The sequence below is a fragment of the Anguilla anguilla genome, chromosome 11, assembly GCF_013347855.1.
Source record: "Anguilla anguilla isolate fAngAng1 chromosome 11, fAngAng1.pri, whole genome shotgun sequence".
Taxonomy (NCBI): domain Eukaryota; kingdom Metazoa; phylum Chordata; class Actinopteri; order Anguilliformes; family Anguillidae; genus Anguilla; species Anguilla anguilla.
The window spans coordinates 6086671-6111511 of record NC_049211.1 but is presented as its reverse complement, the minus strand read 5'-3'; the positions used below and the strand labels follow the sequence as shown (position 1 = coordinate 6111511).

The 24841-nt window shown below is 47.9% G+C and overlaps 1 protein-coding gene across 3 annotated transcripts; it reads right to left on the bottom strand.

Annotated features, from left to right (window-relative positions):
* Window positions 1-1179: 1179 nt before the first annotated feature.
* plekhm2 (pleckstrin homology domain containing, family M (with RUN domain) member 2) lies at window positions 1180-24806 on the bottom strand. 3 transcript variants are annotated; one of them, XM_035382579.1, is made up of 21 exons: window positions 24425-24806; window positions 23536-23740; window positions 19394-19500; window positions 18452-18561; window positions 17619-17718; window positions 17421-17508; window positions 16563-16737; window positions 15329-15388; window positions 12645-12945; window positions 9556-10458; window positions 9353-9422; window positions 9011-9101; window positions 8214-8278; window positions 7067-7155; window positions 6376-6508; window positions 5604-5794; window positions 5110-5175; window positions 4211-4370; window positions 2567-2746; window positions 1887-2003; window positions 1180-1611 (listed from the first exon to the last, which is right to left on the bottom strand). In XM_035382579.1, the coding sequence occupies exons 2-21, from the start codon at window positions 23593-23595 to the stop codon at window positions 1474-1476; spliced, it is 3204 nt and encodes a 1067-aa protein (XP_035238470.1). In that variant the 5' UTR covers window positions 23596-23740; window positions 24425-24806; the 3' UTR covers window positions 1180-1473. The 3 variants fall into 3 exon arrangements, with proteins under 3 accessions (XP_035238470.1, XP_035238472.1, XP_035238473.1); XM_035382581.1 differs by lacking the exon at window positions 24425-24806 and adding an exon at window positions 23963-24418 and having other exon boundaries at window positions 1474-1611; XM_035382582.1 differs by lacking the exon at window positions 15329-15388 and having other exon boundaries at window positions 1474-1611.
* Between the last annotated feature and the right edge of the window lie 35 nt (window positions 24807-24841).

Below are 24841 nucleotides of genomic sequence, written 5' to 3'. Positions count from 1 at the left end.
GAGCTCTCATGTAATACGCACTCAGGCACAGACATCAGCACATGACCATTCTGCAGTAAATAAAACAAAGGGGGGGGGGAAAAAACTACATAAAAAGAAATTGTCCTCACATGGAAAAAAGCACATTCACAAATGTAACTTGGTTAGTTTGCACATCAGTCGCAACAATTGCTCCCATACGGATAGAAAAAAATTCAAAGAGAAAGCATATCTCAAGTACGCAAACACACACACACACACACACACACAAAGAAACACACACACACACACACACACACAAAGACACGCACCCACAATGATAAATTAGTTCACACTAAACAAGAATAGGAAAGCAATCAACACGGAAAAGATTGTACAGTATATGTCCATAGCTAGCAAAACGATCTGTCCAGCCGAGTGCCTCTTTCCCATGCGTTGGGTTATTTTCCGGTTGGCTTAGAGTGTGTGCGTGTCGTTGTCCCTGCCCTCTCACATACAGTACCTCCCTACCACAGAACCGGGAGCCTTTGAGCTCCCTCTCTATCCCAACCAAGATAAAAAAGAAAATCTAGATAATGGAATACATGGACAGGAATGCAGCTTATACAGGCAAAATGAATAAAAATGAAAGCCTTTCATAATGGCCTCTACCGCTTCCCACGAGCACTTCAGTAACCTATGCCACTCCCAGCCCGGACGCAAAATGTCAACACGAAAACGTCGCTGCAGTTCTGTGGCATTGTTACGAGTGTGACGATAAACGTTCCAGTAACGTTGTGAGAACGTTTTGCGAAGGCTGGGAGGGCTCTCTAACCCTTCGAGTACAGCGAGGCACAGTGGTTCTGCGAGGCGTAGATATGTATGCTGAGGACAAACCCACAGGATTGGGGATGCACTGGAGCAGAATTCAGTAATAAAGTGGTCTACTGACTTGTGCAAAAAAAACAAAAAAAAGCCCTGCTACTGACTGACTGAGCGTATTGTCCAAAAGGCAATGTTCGCTAATTGGTTTTTCTCATGTCATGCACCCACACAATATGCACTACATATTGGCAATGTCAAAAGAAATGGATTTTTCCATCCAGAAGCGAACGTTGAGCACGGGCTGCGTTTGAACTGAATGTCCTCACTGCAGGGGGGGGCGGGTCTATAACAGATCACCGGTGGGTGAAAGGGGGGGGGGGGCGATAAGGGGGGGTGTGATTGAGTGGGACTGCAGTCTTTCACCCAGAACTCCTGCAGGGGAAACGCACGTGCCAAAGGGAGAACAGCGAAGCTGCTCCAACACCAGGCGAACCTGAAGAGCCGGTCCCAGGGCTGCAGTCAACGGAGTCCTGACCTAAAAAACAGAACCATCCCAGAATCCTGCTTCTCCCAGCAGAGCTGCTGCTATACGTACCCAGTAATAGTGTGCTAATAATCCATCATGCTAGCGCTACAGCGCTGAACCCCTGTCTCCTCCCCCCCCCCCCCCCCCCCCGCCCCCCCCCAGGCTCAGCACCAGGGCTCTCTCTGGGCCCGCCCCCGATGGAGACTGTCGCTACGCTGCCACGCGCTCCTGATCAGAGCCAGCGCCTCCCCACAGCGCTTCTGCACGCACGGGTCCGACACGACCCGCTGGGGCAGGGACACCTGGGGGGGGGGGGGGGTGGGAGAGGGAGAGGACAGTGAGGGAGAGAGGGTGGGGGAGACAGAGAGGGAGGGGGAAGGAGAGAGAGATAGAGAGAGGGAGGGGAAAAGGGAGAGAAAGGGGAGAGAGGGAGAGGGAGGCAGCGATGGGGTGAGAGAGGGAAAGAGATAATATATTTATTGAGACAACACCGTTGCAACAGTCGTAGAATTGAGGAAATGTTCTGGAGAACCTTCAGTCTAACGGCTCTCCCAGTGATCGTCTCCCTCTCTCGCACCTTGAAAATGCTCTTCCAGGCGGTCTCCAGAGCCCCCAGCAGCCGGTCCCTCTCCTCACTGCCGCTGAAGTACAGGACCCAGGGGGGCAGGAAGTGAGCCCGGTCCCCCGCAAACTCCTGCAGGAAGAGGAGGAGCGGTGACGCGTTCGCTAGCGAGCACACACGCGCACACGCAGCCAATAAAAAACATCACGCAAACAGACCGGGGTCAAATACGTATTTGTTTTGGATTCAAATTTTCTTTTCTGTGCTCTACTGATCTTGCCTGGTGTAATTGAGCCTGCCAATATGTACAGAAGGTGGGGTTTGCACTTTCTGAGGTTCCAATACACCAGAAAAGATAAGTAAAGCGTGGAAAACAAACACGTATTTGACCCAGGTCCGCACGCAAAACAAACTAAAGTCTCTAAATTGAACTCACAAGAAAAGCAAAAAAATTACATTAAAAAAAATAACATTTTCAATTGAGTGACACATTATAGTAAAGTCAAATGGGGGTTTCAGCCAAATACTTTTGTTGCTGAGTTACGAGATGTTCACAGTAGGCTTGGAAGAGAACTTTCTATGCGTGCAGAAAAAATGTAAACTGCCGTCCGAGGTTCTTCTCACGACACTGACCATCAACCAATCAGGAGAGCGGTAAAAACGTGAGATTTTGAATGAATCCCTAAGAGCCTCACGATGATGCAGTACTCCCGGTCCCTCTCCAGGCAGACGCCTGTGATGTCACAAAGGTCCGCCCCTCCCAGCGAGCGGAAGAAGCTGGTCTGGCAGTCCTGATGACACGTCAGCAGCTTCCTGTCCGTCAGCACGAGGCAGCATGGGATGCAGGGGGTGGGCGCCACGCCCTGTGGGATCACCTGCGAGGAAGAGGAGGAGACGGGCTTCAGCGGTGTACCTGGAGAAGGCCTGAGCTCATTCGCCATTCACTTATTCACACTATTAGTGGTAAAGAAAATTACAGAATTTATTACATCATTATTATTATTATTACAGAAACAACACAGAGCGTTATCATTTTTCCGATTACCCAGGCAATATTGGACACTAGAAACACTGCATTTAAAATGGATACAGGAAGTGTTTCCCTGCAGCGGTGGCTGTAAAATAAGCTATTTCATCACAGGCTTCTATGATGATTGATGACATCATAAAATCTCATTATTTAATCGATGAGTCAGCTAGACTGATTCTTAATGACTTCTCAGCTTGTGTACATCCCATAAAATCTCCAGCACACAGTTTTTATGTGGAGAGATCAATCATTCAAACACAGAGATCTGGAGAAAAAGTCCAAATAGTCCCTTAACATAAAAATATGCCCAGAAGTTAAAGAGAAAATTCATGAGATTTTTGCAATTCAGTTTACTTGGGCAATACAGTACAGTGTAGTGTTGCAATAGTTTGGTAAATGGGGAGTTTGTGGTCATGCAAACTGCAGTTTTTTTCAGCCAGTGAACCTCAGAAACTGACCCAAAGAGCTGATCTGTACTTGTAATTCAGTGAGTGGGAAAATTGGTATTACCTTCAGTGTAACCCTTTGAAAAACAAACAGCTGAAGCAGTAATGCAGTAAGAGGCCTTTTAGAGCATGGATACTAAATCTGGACCTCAAATACAAATCCAAGTTTTCTGTTCTTTCAGGTAATTAACGGAACATTTAGTGCTGCTGATTGGCCAGGCTGTCTTCGCACCTGAGCCCCAGGTAAAGGGAGGGTGGAAATCCAGCAGTTCTCAGCCCTCAGAGACCTGGTTACCACCAGTGGCTGTGATTCAGAGCGGCAGTTTTTGGGAAGACTGGTGATTCAGAAGGCCTCACGTCTTTAGAGGCAGGTGATTCAGAGGCTGGTGATTCAGAGGCTGGTGATTCAGAGCGGCAGTTTTTGGGAAGACTGGTGATTCAGAAGGGCTCACGTCTTTAGAGGCAGGTGATTCAGAGGGACTCGTGCCTTTTGAGGCCTGGGATTCAGAGGGGCTGATGCCTATAGAGGCTCATGACTCAGAGGCTTGTGACACAGAGGCTGGTCATTCAGAGGCAAGTGATTCAAACAGGCCCATGCATTTAGAGGCTGGTGATTCTGAGTGAATTTGAGGCTCACGATTCAGAGGCTTGTGATTCAGATGCTGGTGATTCAAATGCTCACGATTCAGGGACTTGTGATTCAGAGGGGCTCATGCCTATTGAGGCTTGCGACTCAGAGGCTGCCGATTCAGAGGCTGGCAATTAAAAGGCTCATGATTCAGGGGCTGGTGATTCAGAGGCTGGCATTTCACAGTAGCTCATGCCTTTAGAGGCTGGTGACTCAGCGGGGCGGCGTCTCTCACCCCTTTGGAGACAGACTGGCACAGCAGCTGCATCCATTCGGCCATGTCCTGCTCGTTCTCGGCGCTCAGCTCCAGCGCGGGCCGATCGGTCAGGATCACCTGGAAGGAGTGGGGTCTCTCCACGCTGTTCGCCCTGCGGCAGCCCCCACAGTGCTCCCCCCTACACAGAGAGAGAGAGGACCCCACATTATTCACCCAAAATGAAAACACACACAGTGCTCCCCCCTCCACACAGAGAGAGAGGACCCCAAATTATTCACCCAAAATAATCCACAGAGAGACAGACAGGACCCCAAATTATTCACCCAAAAAGAAAACTCACACAGTGCTCCCCCCTCCACAGAGAGAGAGAGAGAGACAGGACCCCAAATGATTCACTCAAAAAGAAAACGCACACAGACTCATTCAGACAGACACACAGAAGAAAGTCCAAGCTGCAAACATATTGAAGGCACTCATACACGCAGACACGTGCCAGTTAGTAAAAATGTGTGATGGCACCCCTGATGCTTAGCAGTGTGAGCCGTCTAAGGCTTTATTGGCAAGGATTTATGTATTGGCTGGCTGGCTGTCGCCAGCATATGGTGCAAAATTAACACCAGCCACCAGCCAAACGCGGGTAAATTTTATCTGTGGCTGGCAAATGTGTCTACTCCGCCAGTCACTCTGGCAGGTGATCAGCTGGGGGTCCTGCTCTATCCTAAACATCTAGTTGTCTGGTATAACGGTGGAATTGGCTGGTGAGTTTTGATATGCACCCGCCACTGTGGCACAGTGGGTGGGAAAAGTTTCGTTTCCTGTCCTGTGCCTGCTTTTTTTATTAAGACCTGCATTGCTGCAAACTCCTACACAGCGGGATTTCTCCCATCGTCCCCGCGCTCAGAGTGCGTGGCTCTTACCCCATGGTGATGGACAGCAGTGGAATCACGTCCGTCCGCTCCGGATACTGATACAGGATCCCGTTGCTGTGCGAAAAAGCGCAAACAGCCTTTAACGTTTGAGCACAAAAACCAGGAAATACATAATCTAAACAATCTAAACCGCCCTACATGTCCTGTCTACCACCGACAGACATGTTTCTGTGTCACTCTCAACAAGAGTTGAGACACACATTTTTAAAATGAAAGGACTGTAATGAGTGTCGCTGGTTAAACAAGTACCGGTACTTAACCAGACATTGCAAGATTAAAAATGAAACTGAACCCTTACAAGCCCATGCAGTGTGTATACAGTATGAATTCACATTTTTTGCATTTTTAATACTGCGATAGTTTCAAGACATATCAATAACAGCCACAGTTCCCATTATGAACTGCATATGTAGTGAATAAATTAAAGGGAGCCCGGCACTGCTAACGCTAACGCTAACGGCCGTCTCCGCTCGCCCTCCTACCTGAGCACCAGGTAGCAGCTCTTCCACTGCTCCTTGCCCAGGTAGGTGGTCCCGGCGCGATACAGCAGCGGCCCCTCCTTAGTGGAGCCGGAGTCCGAGGGCCTGCGCGGCCCCGCCTGGGGGGCCACAGACACGTCCATGGGGTCCTCCCAGTGAGCCAGGGAATACAGCCGGATGCACACGTCCGATACCTGCGAACAGAGCCCCCCCAAATCAGAGTCAGCTCATACGCAAAACACATGACTATAAACTCACAAATCTGATACCAGTACACAACCCCCCCCTCCCTCCCCCACATGACAATCAGCTCATACACAAGACTATAAACTCATCTCAGATTCCTGTACAGACTCCCGCCCCCACCGCCCCCCCCCACCACACACACACACACACACACATCCAAAGTCAGATCATACACAAAACTATAAACTAACATGTTAGCGCATGTAGCAGCAATAATATTAGTAGACCTAAGTACCTCCTCTGTTCACTAAAACAGCTTGTAAAATAACACAGCCCATAATGCATAATTTTAGTTATGGTTTGGATTTAGTGACAGATTCTGGTCCATTGAGTTCAAATATGAAATTAAAGCCAGACAGTAAAAAGCTTCGGCTCTGTGCGGTCAGTGCCTCCCCAGCCCAGGCTGTACCTCACACTGAGACTCCCGCCCAGGCCGTACCTCACACTGAGACTCCCGCCCAGGCCGTACCTCACACTGAGACTCCTGCCCAGGCCGTACCTCACACTGAGACCCCAGCCCAGGCCGTACCTCACACTGAGACTCCTGAGACACAAACTTGGTGAGCGCCAGCTTCTCCATGGTGGCGTCGGTGAGCACCGAGGGGTACGGCGGCTCCCGGCAGCCCTTCACCATCGCCGACCTCAGCACCGCCAGGAACCAGCTGGGCGAGAGAGCAGGGGTTACACAGGGGGAGAGAGAGAGAGAGAGAGAGAGAGAGCAGGGGTTACACAGGGAGGGAGAGAGAGAGAGAGAGAGAGCAGGGGTTACACAGGGAGAGAGAGAGAGAGAGAGAGAGAGAGCAGGGGTTACACAGGGAGAGAGAGAGAGAGAGAGAGAGCAGGGGTTACACAGGGGGTGAGAGAGAGAGAGAGTAGGGGGTTACACAGGGAGAGAGAGAGAGAGAGTAGGGGGTTACACAGGGGGTGAGAGAGAGAGAGTAGGGGGTTACACAGGGAGAGAGAGAGAGAGAGCAGGGGTTACACAGGGAGTGAGAGAGAGAGCAGGGGTTGCACAGGGGGAGAGAGAGAGAGCAGGGGTTACACAATGGGAGAGAGAGGGCAGGGCCTACACATGGAGAAAGAGAGGGGGAGAGGGGGACAGAAGCAGAGAGCAAGAGGCAGATGGAGAGGAGAGAGAATGAGAAAAAGGGGGAGAGGGAGAGGAGAGGAGAGAAAGAGAGGAGAGAGCACAGCGACAGAAGAGCAGAGGTGACACTCACACAGTCAGGGAGGAGTCAGCGGTGTCCAGCAGGAACTGCCTCCTCCTGTTAGTGCACACCAGTGTGATGGTCTGCTGGTCCAGGCCCACCTGAGAGACAGAAGCACATCACGCTCACACAGTGCTGGTCCAGAAAGCCATTCTGCTGCTGCGATACACTGACTTCATTAACCCTTTATAGAGCAGGATTCCTGGAATGTTTTTTCAAAATTCCAAGTCAGTGCTCTAGAACTAAAACAGTGTCTTAGATTACCAGCAGTGGTTGTGACATCAGCATTAGAATGTTCTTAACTGAACACTCTGATCACATGTTCTTTATCTGACACCTTAAAAGGTCAATGGGACACAAATATGGTTAAGAACCCTCAGGACCATACCGCTCATACCTGAGAGACAGGCAGACAGAGAGAGAGAGAGAGAGAGAGAGAGAGTGTGTGTGTGTGTGTGTGCACCAGTTATGAATTAAAAAACAATCTAGTTACTGGTGAGGATCATGAAAAGGTGGCTTGCAACAAGTTGCAGAGTAGAGCAGCCTGATCCAGTGTCCAGTGCAGGGGAAAGAGCATACAGGATGTGCCAGATTCTCCACTGAGACTGCTTATGGCGTAAGTGCTAAGGGGCTATGCCTCTGGCAGATTTATCTCTTTAAGCAGACTGTTGTTTTACCAGGGAATGCTGCTGACACTTAACCCAGAAATGAGCCAGGCTGCTCAGCCACATACCTCACATTTCCTGCCTGTGACTGGAGGAGCAGGAGCTGCTCTCTGCGAAACATGTGTGCGGAGACCGCAGGGCTGACGCTCACATTTTACACTGATCAACCAAACACACAATTACACACGCGTACACACACACACACGCACACACACACATTCACACACACACCCACACACTCACACACACACACGCACACACACACATACAGAAACACCAGCACACACATACAAACAAACACATAGAGAAACACGCATGTATACAGGCACACACACACATAGTTACACAATTACACACTCTCTCACACACACACACACACACACATACAGTACACATAAACATGCAAATGAACACACACGCAGGGTTACATGATCACACACTCACACACACACACACACACACACACACACACATACAGTACGTCAGTTACTCACAGAAATGTAGTCCAGCTCATTGTAGGACACGGCCTCCTCCACTGTGTAGGGCTTCTCAGCGGCCCCTGGGAGACACACGGGGACACAGCCATGATGTCACACACCTCCCATGATGTCACACGCCTCCCATGATGTCACACACCTTTCAGATCAACACCAGTGCTCATTTCCCAAAGCAATAATAATCACAATGTGTTCACGCAGAAATGAGAATATATTTCCACTCACTCCTCCTTCTGCAGCAGGGCAGTGTGGTTGTTAAGGCACTGAGATATTTAACCCTAACTTATTCGGTAAACAAATTTCAGAATGGTTGCCAAGGCAACAAACAACAGTTGATTCAGGGGTTATTGACCTCTGCAATTGCTGTGATGGATTGTGGGTGTTCGTACGATATAGCAGTAAATATTCAACGGAAACCATTCTGAACAGCCTAAAGCCGACACAGAGTGCTCTGTCTACATCTCAATGCCTGCATTGAGAAGGAGGCATTATGACAGCACTGGCTACAAGGCAAAGCCTGTTTATTCAGGCATGAGAACCTTATCGACCCGTAGAGAGACAGCTCTATGTTCAGAGGGAAGAACTGCACACACTGCGGAAGGTAAAGAAGCTCAACAGAGTGGAACAGGGCTGAACAGAGCCAAACAGAGCTGAACAGAGCCGAACAGAGCTGAACAGGGCTGAACAGAGCTGAACAGAGCCAAACAGAGCTGAACAGAGCCGAACAGAGCTGAACAGGGCTGCACAGAGCCTAACAGAGCCAAACCCGTGACAGCAGGCCCAGGTGAGCCCACCTTTGCGGAGCAGGTAGATGTAGCAGTCTGTCAGCAGCAGGTAGAGGGGCTGCAGGTCCCCTTCCATATAGCCCGTGCTCATCCTCAGCATCTGAAACGGCACACAGAGGTCAGTGTGGCCACCACACCAGCCCCAAAACACAGAGGGGGGACAACACACTGCTGCCAAATCCACACACACAAAGCACAGTGCCTCAGTCGTGAATATTAAGAGATAATGAGTTAAATGATGTTAACTGAATATTGTTTAGACAAGAGAATATTTCAGAAAGACATTACCCCCCCTGACCCCCACATATACACACACACACAGACCTCTTCTTCCCAGACTCGCATCCTTACCTTGAAAAGCTGTTCCTCGTTCTCCCTGAACACGTGGATCATGAGCAGCAGCAGGTGGTTGTTGTCCACCCTGAAACACAGAGGCGGCTCTGTCAGCACCACAGCCATTTCACACTGGAGTCCGGTTCAATTCAGCATTCAGCGAGCTAACCCCGCGCGCGCGGCTAACCCGCAGAGCTAAACACACAGCGACGACTCATCACCTGAACTCAGCAGGATGGGTCCCGTCCACCGGACTGGCCCTGTTCTCTTCGCCATCTTCCTCTTCCTCGTCCAGCTCTCCCTCCTCCCCGTTCTCTGGCAGGCCGGTGCCGTTCTCCACTGGCACCGCCCGCACTTCCTGTTTTCCCTCCTTCCCCTCTTCCTCCTGCTCCTCCTCCTCCTCAGTGGCTACGGCGAGGGAGGGGTCCTGTCCCTCTGCTTCTCCCGCATCTTCATGGCCACCATGTAGAGCCGTCGGCTGGCCATGCCCTGCAGGGTCATGGTGCCCACCACCCGGGGCAGCAGGCTCTGGACTGTGGGGGGCAAAGCGGTAGAAGTCGGCGGGGGCCGGGGGGGCCCGCAGGAAGTTGGGGTCCGCGGCCACGGGACGGTCCCGGGGAGACGGGTCGGGCGGCTCCCCCCCGGAATCCCCCCGAAAGGGCTGCTGCTGCGGGGGCGGGGAGCTGGCTTTAGCCTCGGGGGCGGAGCCCGCCGCCGCCGCCGCCCCCCCCTCGCCCTCCCCCCAGCCCTGCCCGTCCAGGGCGCCGTCCAGCCTGTCCATCACCTCCCTCAGGGGCTGGCCCACGCTCTCCATGGAGGTGTCCGTCATCTCGGGGAGCCTCAGCAAGCCCGCCGCCTCTTCGTCTCCCTCCGCCGCACCTTCCTCTTCCTCCCCCTCGCTCCTCCTCCTCCTCACCGCCGCCGCGCCAGCCCCGGGTCCCGCCCCCGGCGTGGAGGCGGCGACCCCCCACCCCTCCCCGAGCGCGGAGCCCGGCGTGCCCGGTTCCTGGGGGTCCTCCTCGCCCTCGTCCCCCCCCGGGGGGCTGCCGTTTCGGCTGCTGCTCACCGACTCCATCGCCTCCCTCCCCCGCCTCTTCTTCCCCGGCTTCCTGCGCCGGGCCAGGCTACAGGAAGAGAGGGGGAAAAAAAGAGAAAACGGGAATAAACAGATTTAAAAAGAAGGCAAAGAGAAACAAAAAGACAAAAAAGCCTGCATTGCATGTTCTCCTACACTGAATCCAGTCTGCTCCACCTAGGGTGTCAGATGGGGTAACATGCCCTTTCATGGGGATGTGCAAAACCAAGCATGGCAGTGGCAGTCCAAGATGGCTGCCGGTCAGGGTTCTATTAGCTCTGTGGCGTGAAACACTCAGTCTGTCATAGACATGACCTGTGAACTCACTGTCATAAATGCGTGCAATCTTAGGTCACTAGGGAGGGACAACTCTTCATTTTATTAATAAATATTCCAAAACAATGAACCGACTTTAAATAACTTTTAATTCCCCGTTTTTTTTTTCTCCCTCTGTGCAAAATGAAGTGTGATTGTAGATCTGCATGTTGTCGCAATGTCTGCAGTAAATCTGGGGAAGGGGGGGGGGGGCAAACCACAGCAGCATAGGCATGTTACAAAATGGCTGCTGCTAGCTGCAGTATGTTCTCACTCTGCAATCTGCCAGGTCAGCAGCCCCAGCTGCTGCACCAGAGGGCTACACAACCAGCACAGCTTCAGCATGCAGGCTGCAGAAGCTCCATTAACTAGAGCTCACAGCTGAACAAAGACTACAGCAACGTCCTGCTGAACACAACCCCCCAGGGTCCTCCCACCTAGAAAACTCCATGGCCCAGAGTGGGAACTAATGCATTTAGGATATTGTCCAGACCATAGAGCATATGACTGTATTAAGAACAAGCACAGCAGAATGCACAACCCAGCAGCCCTTCAAATTTCTTCATATTTACTGTCACAATTAACATATATTTAAATTTTAGTAAGCACAATGCAAGCATTAAGCCAGGGGTCTCACCCTAGAGGGTCTCTGCTGGTTTGTGTGATTATCTTTCAATCGGCAGCCAATTTAGGCCTTGGAAACAAGGCACATAGACCTGTTAGTCAACCACTGCTAACAAGACTTAAATGAACTTACATCAAGCATTTAAGTGCAAGAACACACACAAAAACCAGTACACAAACAGCAGCCCTCAGGGATTTGAGTTTGAGATCCCTACATTAGGAGTTTCAGAAACATCTCTGAGGTTGGGAATACTGGCACTAATGTCAGGAATACTGGCACTAAAGCTAGGAAAACTGGCACTAATGTTAGGAATACTGGTGCTAATGTTAGGAATACTGGTGCTAATGTTAGGAATACTGGCACTAATGTTAGGAATACTGGTGCTAATGTTAGGAATACTGGCGCTAATGTTAGGAAAACTGGTGCTAATGTTAGGAATACTGGTGCTAATGTTAGGAATACTGGCACTAATGTTAGGAAAACTGGCACTAATGTTAGGAATACTGGTGCTAATGTTAGGAATACTGGTGCTAATGTTAGGAATACTGGTGCTAATGTTAGGAATACTGGTGCTAATGTTAGGAATACTGGCACTAAAGCTAGGAAAACTGGCACTAATGTTAGGAATACTGGTGCTAATGTTAGGAAAACTGGTGCTAATGTTAGGAATACTGGTGCTAATGTTAGGAATACTGGCACTAATGTTAGGAAAACTGGCACTAATGTTAGGAATACTGGTGCTAATGTTAGGAATACTGGTGCTAATGTTAGGAAAACTGGTGCTAATGTTAGGAATACTGGCACTAAAGCTAGGAAAACTGGCACTAATGTTAGGAATACTGGTGCTAATGTTAGGAATACTGGTGCTAATGTTAGGAATACTGGCACTAATGTTAGGAATACTGGCACTAATGTCAGGAATACTGGCACTAATGTTAGGAAAACTGGCACTAATGTTAGGAATACTGGCACTAATGTTAGGAATAACGGCGCTAATGTTAGGAATACAGGCACTAATGTTAGGAATAACGGCGCTAATGTTAGGAATACTGGCACTAATGTTAGAAATAACGGCACTAATGTTAGGAATACTGGCGCTAATGTTAGGAATACTAGCACTAATGTTAGGAATACTGGCGCTAATGTTAGGAATACTGGCGCTAATGTTAGGAATAACGGCACTAATGTTAGGAATACTGGCACTACTGTTAGGAAAACTGGTGCTAATGTTAGGAATACTGGCGCTAATGCTAGGAATACTGGTGCTAATCGGATGGGTCCGGAAGGCTGCTGACCGGATGACCTCCAGCTCGGTGCTGGTGCTCTCCGTCTCGTCGCCGGTGGTGGTGTCGTGCCGGCTGGCCGCGTGGACGGGCGTGACGTCGGCGGAGGTGTTGGTGTCCGAGTCCTCGTTGAAGGGGTTGTGCCGAAACGTGGGGCTGCGCGGCGGGACCGGGGGCCCCCTCGGTGTCACCGGCGTCCCCGCCCCCAGCGCCGCCCCCGCCCCGGGCCCCGCCCCCGTCGGCAGGACGACCGCGGTCTGGGGGTCAGAGGTCGTGGAGCGAGGACAGCTGACCGGGTCGGTGAGGTCACCTTCTGTCAGAAGAGGGAGAAGAGGACAGAGACTCACACAGGCATCATGCACATCACATTAGTGGCACACACTTTGGCAGGGGGGCACAGAAGCTGCACTGTGATTGGACAGCGGGCATACGAAAGAGCAGGAAGCATGCGGACAGACAGACACAGGTCTGGGTGCAGATTCAAACTGCACAGAGCGCATACTAACACACCAGCACCAGCTACTGAACAGGAAAGAGGCGCATGTATTCTATATATTTGTGTGTGTGTGTACGTGTGTGTATTATATATATATATATATATATATATATATATATATATACATATATATATATATATATATATATATACATACATACATACCGAGCATAGAAAGCAAAGAAAAGGACTGAGCGGTTCTCTTGCTTTCTTTGCTCAGACATGGCCAAAATCCCCCCAAAATATCCCCATGCTTTACACACTCTTTACAAAGGCAGAAATCTCAAAGCGTGTTGAGTTTCATTGAGCTGCATCAGGCATTGCAGTGTGTATTAGTACCATAACAGACCTGGAGACAAAAAAAAAAAAACCTTCCAGTAAAGAAGCAGCCTGCAAAATAATACACATCTATTCCCCTAACAGCAAATCTTTCCCAAGACTAATTAGTAATTACACAACTATAATATTACGTAATGTCTAAATGATGACAGTGAAATACATGCAGTGTTTTTCCTGTCGTAAAAATGTCATCTTATCATACCCTGACATCTCTGCAGAATGAAAACTACTTCCCTGTATATCTGTCTATTAGTGCCTTTACCGGAGATATCGCAGTATATCAAACAAATGACAGCACTGTCTAATTCCACCCACATACTGTAACCCGCCACTGCGTTTGACATGAACCCTAAAGGAAAAACACAGGACCGAAATATGATCGACATTCAGAAGCTGAATCCCACCGAGCCTAAAAAATCAATCTATTTGAACTCATAACTTTGGTGCTCAACAAATCTAGGCCAATAATGCCGACAGAGATTTACTGAATCCAAAACGAGACCCAAATAACCCCCCCAAAAACAGACAGGCAGAAAGGAACAGAGATGACAAAGGAAACCCTCTGGCTGTGTCCAAAAAGTGCAGCCGCAGACACCATTTACCTGCGTAAGCCCACAAGCTCCATAAGCCGAAGCTCCACCCACACACAGCAAAGAGCTTCGCTTTTAAACACAGGCCACAATCTAACAGCACTGCAGTGGCTGATCTGTCAGGGTGTCAGTGTGCTTTGGAGATCGAGTCACCCAATTAAACCAGGTCAGCCTGACGCCAGGCGGCCGTTGTTCAGCAGGAACACCAGAACGCACGAGCCGTAACGGGTTCTAGCGTTCGCCGTGCATCTCAGTGAAATGAGGGTGTGATTCCCGGCCAGTTTTATAAACACCTGATAAGGACCCTGGCTGGACAGGACACACAGGACACACAGTGTCAGCCCAGCCCTGGGCTCTTCAGTGGCCATGGGGAGTGTAGCGAGTACCATCTGGAGCGTGTCCCCTCCTACAGGACAGTGTCCCACTCACGCCAGGAGAGCAGTATTATTGCGTGAGCCGACACCCCAGCAGCCTGATTAATCCTGGATCATATGTGTATTTCACCTGAAGTAAACGTATTCATAAATTACAGGTATGATTTATGATCATACCAGAACACAGGTGTGCTCGTCTTTACCATAAGTATAGACTTGCACAGTGAGGCAATCTTGCTTATGTTTTCTTTTTTCCCCAGAAATGACCATTTCTAGTGCATGGCCCACAATGCAATGCTGGGTCTGAACTTAGGTTCGACATACAGGCCACATGGCAGCACATTCCATTCTACTGAAACATAGAATTAACTCGTCTTATTTTGACTTGAGCACGACTGTCAACCTACTCTAAATGTATGACCAAAACTACTGCAGCTGCCAACTGAAATTTTGAAACATAAATTAACCCTTTCACTTGTGTCATTTTGTTGGAGTGAACCTTAGCAAAGCGTTGATATGCTTTAATTACGTATCATCTTTCAATGTGCAATCTTTTAACAGGAGACACAGGACTGCCATCACACACAACCATTCCATCCTTCCAGCAATTGGTCTACGATGCGGAAGATCAAGGACATTTTAGCCAAGGACATTTAAAAAAAAAAAAAAAAAAGCTGCCGCACTCTACTGCCCCCTAGCTGCAGCGGGGTTAAGGCGAAGCAGGCGGCCCGGCGCGGAGTCACGCCACATGCGCAGTAGTGCATGCACTGTGACACGCTGCAGAACGGAACGGACGTGCGACACTGTGAGCGCAGAGAGGGACGGGGGACGGGAAGCTGAGGGTGGCCCGGGGGGGGAAGGGGGGTTGGATGGGGGGTGGAATAAACCGTGTCCCACCTTCCCATGCTGCACTTGGCATTGACTGCAACACGGGGAAGATGTCACCGAAATCATAATCTAAAAAAAAAAGGAGGCATGACACTCAGCATTAGCTGGGAAGGTATGATGAGAGAGAGAGAATAAGGGGGGGAGAGGAGAGAGGAACAGGGGGAGAGAGAGAGGGAGAAAGAGGGGAGGAAAGAGAGAGGGACAGAGAGGGACAGTGAGAGGGAGAGGGGGGAGAGAGGGAGGGAGAAAGAGAGAGACAGAGTAGATAGAGAGAGTGAGAGAGAGACAGAGAGAGAGAGGGAGGGGAAACAACAAAAAATATAAACAAAAAAATATGACCTGAGAAACAGTGAGCATGAAGGAAAAAACAGAAAACATCAATATATGAATAACCAAAACCAGGGCTGGGACCACTGATGCATCTTTGCATGGAAAACAAAAACAAAAACAATAAAAAAAAAACCCTATGCACATGCAGCATATAACGCACTGCCATAGATTTAACATCTCCATTATTATGTTCAGTTTTCCAATTAACAAACTAATGTTACAAAATATGAGATGAATATTTATTAATTTAAACCTCAATATTAATGCAAGACATGGTAGCAGATTACACTCAGAATACAAAATACTAATTTGGCAATAGGGCCTTCTGCAAACTATCCTGGTAAGATTTTGCAGATTTTACTTTTTTTTTGAAGAGTCATATGCAAATTTCTTTCAGAAATGATTGCTGGGGGTTTATTACTCTGAACACACTTTCAGTTTTCTGTTGCGTCTTTTGAAAGGGATATCAATCCTTTTGACGATCTATGCAACGATGCATTTGGCCCACATACAAATGAAACAAAGTGATCAAATTAAAACCGGGAGTGTAATGTTGGGAAATTGTGCAGGCAGACAAGGAGGATGCCCATTGGAATTTTTACATTTCACTTCCTGCCAACTCACAAACGTAAATCACAAGACTCACTGCAAAACTCTCACCATCAGTGTAGTTAAATAATGGTGAGTTTTTGCAGGACATCTTAGTTCACCCTAGAGAGGAAGCAGGAATTAAAGTGTGAAAGTCCATTTTTGATTTTACTTATTGATGCAATTTTTTTTGCCAATTAACCCATTAAAGGACCTGCGCGGTGTTCCAGTCAATTCCAGTGCAGTGTCAGGCGAATGAACCAGCACAATCAAACCGCACGTGTGTGTGTGTGTGTCTACGCGCAAGCCCGCTGCAGTTCCTCACCCTCACTGGAGGGGGCGATGGCGCTGTCGTCCCACTCCAGGTTGGTGGAGGTCAGGGAGGTGAAGGAGTGCAGGGAGAGGCTGTCGGAGCTGGGCAGCCGCTCTTCGAAGTCGGGCAGGTTCTGGGGTTTGTAGTATTCGGGCATGTAAGGCGCGACATCCAGGTACGGGACGTCCTAGAGACACCGGGGAGAGGGGGGACAAGGAGTGTCATAGAAAAATGTGAACAAAGTCACTGTGGCATAACCCATTGACTCTCCATGGGTTTGGCAAAAAGGGTTTTGAAGCATGGGAAGTGTAGTTTGTGAGCGCCGCCATGTTGTACAAATTGGAGACAGAGACTGCGCAGTAGGGATTTGTAGTCCTTTCGTTCACTCAGCACATGAGATACAGTGACTCAGTAGTGATGCAATCGGCCCCTGATTCATCCAAAAAATATTACCGGCTTGTCCAAATAGCACAATGACTTAACAAATTGGCATATGGAGAGACCTTAGACAAAGAAAAAACTCCCATAGCTAACTACTTTTTCTTGTGGAAAAATTTTTTTGACTGTGCATTCTGATCGTATTGTTTCCATTAACTTGCATTAGAACTGGTGGCTGAAACACCCATACTGGAGCCAGCTGCACTGGCGCTAGTGAGAAACGTCTCTCAACATGACCAGAAAGCGAGCTTCAAAAACACAGCCCTGTTTTGGCCGCTGGGTTTGAGTGAGGGGACGATATAAAGATCCATCATATGATGAGTTTTAATGGTCTGATAATACACTAGGGCAAGCAAACAGAAGACAGCCACCCTACGGAGGAGTACTGTCCGCCTGCCTGTCACACTGATTAGGAGAGAGGAGAAGTCATACCAGCTCCAGGTCAAATCGGATGAATTCCAGTCCAGACACCAGGGTGAGGAAGAGGGTGAGGTGGTCGTGGCTGCAGACCAAGGCGTTTCTGGAACACAGGCAGATTTCTTCCATTTACTCAATCCGACACCAGACAGAATCGAACAAAAACTCTACAGACCAAGAGATGCAGTCCACCTCAGAGGTGCAGACACTCACTTGAAGTAGTACTTCTGCAGCAAGCCCTGGTTCTCCTGGAACAGACGGAGGTAGCTCTCCAGGGAGCTTTCGCTTAACGCCAGGTATAACCAGGCCCGACCTACACAGCATCCAGGTAAAAAAAATGTAAATTATTAATCAGCCATAAAAAAAACTAAAAAAAGAGTTTCTCCAGCATGAGCTGAAGTGTGCTTACAGAATAAGGCTCTCCAGGCCACTCAGGTCAGCTTGTTAGCTAGCTATCATAGTCAAACCAGCCAAGACAGTGATGTGTTTCACCGTTCAAAAAAATGAACAAAACCTTTACGATTTCATGCCTATGACTAGGTTCTGCTGCTACAATTACGCATTAGATGAATATTCATGTGCCTTAATTGGGTCTGTCTAGATTTCAGTGCGTCGTGCCAAGAAAGGCATATTTCGTCCAGATGTAGAGTCATACCAACTCAAGGCTTCAACAGAGATAAGACATAAGACGAACATAATTATACCATTAATAAATACGAACTAAAAATGAATGACAGAACAGAACAAGATGACACAAAAATAGGAGATGTACAAACATGAAAGTGCAAGGCAAAGCCTCAGCTTATAGGGAGCGAGTCTAGTGGTTTCAGAAAATATACTGTATATAGTATACACAAAAAATTAAGTGTTTATAGTATTCACACACAGTATGCTGGTAGGGGCTGCCATTTAAAAGCAGGATGATGCATGGGTAAAGGCACAGGATCCGTTTTATGTATGTTTTTGAGTACATCTCACTCAAAGCACTGTGTCTTATGCTGGTAACAGATCTGTCACTGGGCAAAAAAAAAAGGCTGTGCCCGTACTGCGGCCGAGGTTGGTGGCGATGTGCTGCAGCTCCTCGATCTGCCGGACGGCCTCCTTGCGGGTGAAATGCAGGACCAGGACCCAGTAACCCGAGGAGATGTCCTGCAGCCTGGAAATCAAGAGGAAAACGGGGAGATTTAGAAACAGGTCGTTTACCCCCCACCCTCAAAGTCCACATTCATCCGTTTTTCGTGTATAAATTTGACGTGCCTCGCAGCAATTCCGAACGGCACAAATGAAACGCATATGAAATGAAGAACAGGAAACAGACAGCCTAAACAACAGTGGTAGCAGCCGTACTCATAAATGGCGCGCGCTCACTGGCCCCTCCACCTCCGCCCCAGCCGTACCCACACAGCAGGGCGTGGTCCAGGTGCTCACACATAAACAGCGCTCTCGCTCTGGCCCTGCCCCCACCCTGCCCCGCCCCGCCCCGCCCCACCCCTCCTCTCCCCAGCCGTACCCGTAAAGCAGGGCGTGGTCCAGGTGCTCACACATAAACAGCCCTGCTCTTGCTCAGGCCCCGCCCTGCCCTGCCCCGCCCCTCCCAGCCGTACCCATAAAGCAGGGCGTGTTCCAGGTGCTCACACATAAACAGCCCTGCTCTTGCTCAGGCCCCGCCCCTGCCCCACCCCTCCCAGCCGTACCCGTAAAGCAGGGCGTGGTCCAGGTGTTCACACATAAACAGCCCTGCTCTTGCTCAGGCCCCGCCCCTGCCCCACCCCACCCCTCCCCGTCCCACCGTACCCGTAAAGCAGGGCGTGGTCCAGGTGTTCACACATAAACAGCCCTGCTCTAGCTCAGGCCCTGCCCCTGCCCCGCCCCGCCCCTCCCACCGTACCCGTAAAGCAGGGCGTGGTCCAGGTGCTCACACATAAACAGCCCTGCTCTTGCTCAGGCCCCGCCCCTGCCCCACCCCGCTCCTCCCCGCCCCACCGTACCCGTAAAGCAGGGCGTGGTCCAGGTGCTCACACAGCCGCTGCAGGACGCGGTCGTGGTTCCGGATCGCCGGCGTCTCATCCTCACAGGCGGCGAAGTAGCTCTGCAGCTGAAAGCAGGAAATGGCCAGAGGACATTTAGCAGACCCTGAAATGCTTAATTAGATTTGAGCAGCTGCTCTTCAGAACACACGCTCTCACTCCCACATCAGATGATGTTTCTACTAAATAAAGAGATCTGAAACATCTCATTGTATCCAGCAGTATTAAAAATAAGCGTATCATTAACGTGGTGGTCAACTGAAGTTGTAACATTTTTATACCTTTCTGCCTATACGCTACAGACACAACTTTTACATATTAAAGCAAATTAGCACTTTAATGGATTTTTCCAATACATTTCTTTGTTCTGGATATGCACAAAAAACACAAATAATAGGCTAAGCGTTTTTGGTTGAGATACAGCCTTGAAACCAGCACACAAGGACAGTATATTTCAGAGCAGGATCTGTGTTGGTCCACAACATAATCAGCAAGTCTCCGACTTCTCCTTTTCCAATACACCAATTGGAGCCCCTTACTGGTTCTAAGCTAAGCCTATAAAATAAACAGCAATTAACCTTGACATTTCTGATATGTGACCTGCACAGTTTCTGCAGAAATGAGACATTAGCTAGGTCATATGGTACTGGTGTAAGTCCTAGGCTTTCTGCCATTTCCCCAAAACGCACTGAGAGCTTGTCGTGCCTCTTTATGAAAATGCAGGGCTCTGTGTTAACATTTCTTCCAAGGAGCACATGTGCTCCTAAGCCGAAAAATCTAGATGCACACTAATGCATCCCAATTAGTAGATGTGCTGCTAAATTATTTATCCAGTTAGCACATATCACATTTCAGGAGCAAACACTCCTACAATGGGAGCTCTGTAGAGCCCAGGAATGTAGTTTGACTTGAGTCAACAACATGTGGGCAGCACCACAACTTTTTTTTTTGTCACAACATTACTTTCTCCTGCACGCAGTCAATGCTGGCCTGCATTCAATCAACATTCATCTTTAACTCAAGAGTTACAAACAAATGTAAGCATGAGGCTTCTTCCCATTAAGAATATTGCCACTAAGGAATGACCGGTCGAGTTCGGCTGTCCTCAGCCAATACATAGCATTGGTGGTGAGCTTGCTGAGTAAGACCGGCTGTCTTTTAAATACCCAAGCGAAGCAATCCCACAGCGGGTGGCTCAGCACACACGAGCTTCCCTTGCACTTTTCCACCAGCGGGCAGCAGGAACAGAAACACGCTAACCCCGACTGCAGGCAGCCGCATTTCTCTCACAGAGAGAGACCGCGATGCACGGGAGCGCTGGAGACCAGCGTCAGTGCCCGCTGCTCGCCGTCAGACTGCGTCTGTGCACGAGCCATTCCGATGAAAACCCGCAGCCCCCCCGAGTGGCTATGCAAGCAGGGTGTGGGGGAATGGATGGGTGGCAGCCTGCCTGTATGTCCACAACTCAGGCAATAAGCCACTTAGCAGTAAGCTAAGCTTTTGCATAAAATGTTATTGATTAAGCTAGGCCATATGACATGTTTTAAAAAAAATAATAATACTCCATCGTTCTCGTGCAAAATAAGCGAATACAAATATCAATTAAAAATGCCAAAAACATGCCATTTTACACTTCCACAGATGATGCCCCCACAGTTGAGTTTCTGTTGTCACAAACTGAAGCAATGAATGCAAAGGAGGACTGTACTTAGTGACAATACATAATACTTTCGTATTAGACAAAATGCTGCAGCTATCTCTTATCTGAAATAAGAATAAATGCAGCTGACACAAATCCATATGCAGTTCCCCTCCTATTTAACAATGTGTATCATCATCATATGGCCTGACCAGGTGTGATAACTCTCTCAAAGTCAACCTCTGTGGATAAAGTTGAATGCTCTGTGTCGTAAAAAAAAAATGAAGTATCAAAAAAACGCAATACCCACATCAAAGTCCACACTGCAAGAGAACACATCACTCACAGAAAGAAAAATACCCCACAAACAGTTTAATGTTCCCAAGTTCCATTTGTCATCTTCGAGGAATTTCAGTTTACAGCTCCCAAGTGTAATTTATGTGGTGAAGGCTACAACATTTCCACCAGGTTTTTTGTCCTGCCACAAAAAAAACCGAGGTATGTCTTAATCCTGACCAAAATGTTCCCTATGCTGCACAGCTGAAATGATCACAATCTGCCAAAGATTATTAATTCTCTCTAAATAAAGATAAGATGTGCACTGAGGCTAACAACAGCTGATTGACAAAAATGACTAAAATATGCATTTTACATACTGAGAAATCAATGCAAATATTTGCAGCAATATTATGCAAGGTATGTTTATAAATATCGCAAATACAAATGAAATAACTTTGTAGATTATTCACGCATGCTTTCTTTGCTAAACTTTGTATTCAGTTGTAGTATTATTAGCTGTCGTTGTTATCTTTCACAACCTTCACATGACAGATCAACAGCCTGAATTCATGGTTGAGCAATTGTAAAAATTGCTCCGTTTTAGATTTTTTAACATTTATTCTGTTTGTGGACACATTTAACTTCTTCAAGGTTTCTACCAACATGAAGAGTGTAGATGTCACACCTCACCTATTCAATTTCTGTTTTACACCCTAATGTTTTGAGATTGCTTTTTGGTTTTGCTTCTCCCCACAGAATAAGTTTAAAAGACCACAGCAACAACGTGCATGTCTATTGAAAGACAGTGGAAGGTGACAGTTGATCGTCATTGGCTAAAAAGTGAAGCAATCAGGCCTGGGCAGAATTCTCTTTTTTTCCTGTGTTGCTAAAGTTTGGTCTACCAGCTGATTGAGAAATCAGTCAAGGCCTAAGGGCTGTGTCAACACCATATGCAAATTCAGCATTAGAAGATCCCTTACAGAAAGAAACATACAATTGTAGGGGCATGTCAGAAAACAATAAACAATCTTAAAATGACACCGTCATCTTGGGGCCCGACGTATTCTTTTCTCATGATTCAACAAGTATTTGAGCCACGAGTGACCCAATCTTAATTCCAGCCGCCTGACAGTCATGTGACCGCGGAGGTCTGGTGGAATCAGGAAATCCCAAATTTTTAAAAGCAGAAGCACCCGGAGAAAATCGCTGATAATAAAAACCAATGAGACGCGGGCTATCAATATAACTGAATGAGGACGCCAGTCAAAAACACAATGAAGTCTCCGGTATAGCAGTACAGGAGGAAGCAGTGCAAAAGTGGTATAGACAAACAGACAGGTACAGAGACAGACAGAAAGCGCAGAATGCCTGGATGGATACTCTTCAAACATAAGAAAAAGAGGGCTTATTACATGTTGCCACAAAATGAATGGCAAAAGAGATGGCCAGAATCTATAGGCAAAATGCAATCCAAGCAAAAGCGTCATCCATTAAACAATAGTGCGCAAAGGGACGTAAATGCTGCTGGATGGCCAGCAATTCCCATTTTTTCACTGCGGACAGCACAGTACACATAACATGAATTGCACATAAGGTCATGCACCTTCTTTTTTAAAGATCGTTACGACAGCAAAACAATAAGGGCAATTGGATTTAAGGACGTAATAACTTCCACGACCATGCATCCAATTGAAAACTGCCGCTTGGGTTAGACGGCCATTGTTTATTTGACGTTAGCTTTCTTCCACGTGTAAACTATGAGTATGTTACACGAAACAATACATTACAAGCTAGCTGCATTAGCTGCCGTTTTCGTCACACAAATAAAAAGCGAAGGATGTTAATGCTAGCTGTCTTCAATATTGTCGACGTCTTTCAGGCAAATAAGTAGGGCTTTGTTTTGATTTCGGCAGTCTCTAGCTGACCCAGTTCATATCTAATCGTGCACATAGAATAAATAACGCACACAGCACAAGCCACAATAAGACGACTTGTAGACATTGCGACTAGACTACATTACAAAAAAACGACTTTTTCTCCTTATGAGTGTTTTCAATAGGCCCGCGCTGGAATGTGTCATTCCTTCTCTTAGCTATAGGCCACTGAGAGAAATAAACCCGGATTTCTAATTTGGATATTATCTGTCTATGGCGAATGTAATGCGGCCCGAGAGTCTATTGCTTACCTTCTTTACAGAGAGGGAAATGTTTTCCAGTATTCTGTCTTTGACTTTGAGTTGATCCATCCCTCGATGTCTCCTAGGCCGCCTGCGGATGGCAGCTGGTCTCCGGTATGATGGGCGAGTTTTGTCCACTATTCCTCCGACTGTCACGAGCAGATGTGTCCACCCGCGTTCTTACCAGTTAGCAAGCCGCTTTCGTTTTTCTCTTCTGGAGAATTGGCGTTTTTAATTTGGTTAGCGTTATTAGAAGTAATTCGTTCACATGCTAGATAAACAACAACAGTCCAGTTTTCACTTCACAACATTCGGTACAAAAAAAATGTAAAGTTCAAGGTTGTGACATCTGTCATTTACAAAAAAAATACGTGAAGGCTAGCCAGCTAAATTAGCGAGCTAGTATCAGTCAACACCTGGCGCTCATGTAACGTACCATTGACAGCTTGGTCGCCAGCTCGCCAGTCTTTTGGCTGCTTATCATTGAACTTCACGTATTGTTGTTCTGAATTTAGATACCAATACCTTTAAAACTAGTCTAACGTTACCCCTTGTTGTCTTGCAAGCTAACGTCAGCTAGCATTACGTCTCTTGCCAACCTTGTCAACATGCTCGGTGCAAGCGAGTAAGCCGTCTAGTACCCAGTTGAGTTAACATATTCATACTCTAGCTAACGCCTGCAGCTTTGTTCGAACCTAGCTAGATAGCGAGGAAATCAAACGATAGACAATGATGCTGTCCAAATCGTTAGACTAAAGAAGAATTATCACTATCTTACTTCAAGTCGATATTCCAAGTAGAAATTATATTACAAGCAAGACATCCCGTTAAAAAACAACAAACCATGCGTTTACATGAACAAAGTTGACAGCTAGCTAGAGCTAGCTAAGTTTCTTACCTGCATAGCTAACTGCCTTGTTATCACTGCGGGTTAGCTATAGCTAGAGTACTAAACTTGGCTTATAAGTCTAGTTAGTTAGAGTTCTAGAAAAGTGTACGGGTATCATGGACCTAGAGGTACAATACTGGCACATTGACAATGCCACCATCTGCAGTGTGTTACCTAGCAACAGTTAATGCCATTTTTCTAGACCAGCGAAACAGCGGCTCTCAACTAGCTAGCTAATAGCAAAGAGATTCGAATCTCTTTGCTAATAGTTAAGAGCCCGACAAAACTTCCCGGTTTCATGTGAACAAGGCAAGTCAACAACTCGTGACAGACCGACGGATGTGACGTCACCTACGGACCCATCGACAACAAAAAACTTGTCCAGTATCCACTGAACTGCATAGTTCATTGCCAGTATCCAATGAG

Excerpts from the sequence above, each read along its gene's own strand:
- plekhm2 (XM_035382579.1), bottom strand. The coding sequence starts at position 23,595 with ATGGATCAACTCAAAGTCAAAGACAGAATACTGGAAAACATTTCCCTC. Across the intron at positions 12,946-15,328 it reads GCCAAGTGCAGCATGGGAAG|AAGGTGACCTCACCGACCCG; the intron begins GTGGGACACGGT and ends CTCTTCTGACAG. Across the intron at positions 9,423-9,555 it reads ACCCATCCTGCTGAGTTCAG|GGTGGACAACAACCACCTGC; the intron begins GTGATGAGTCGT and ends TCTGTGTTTCAG.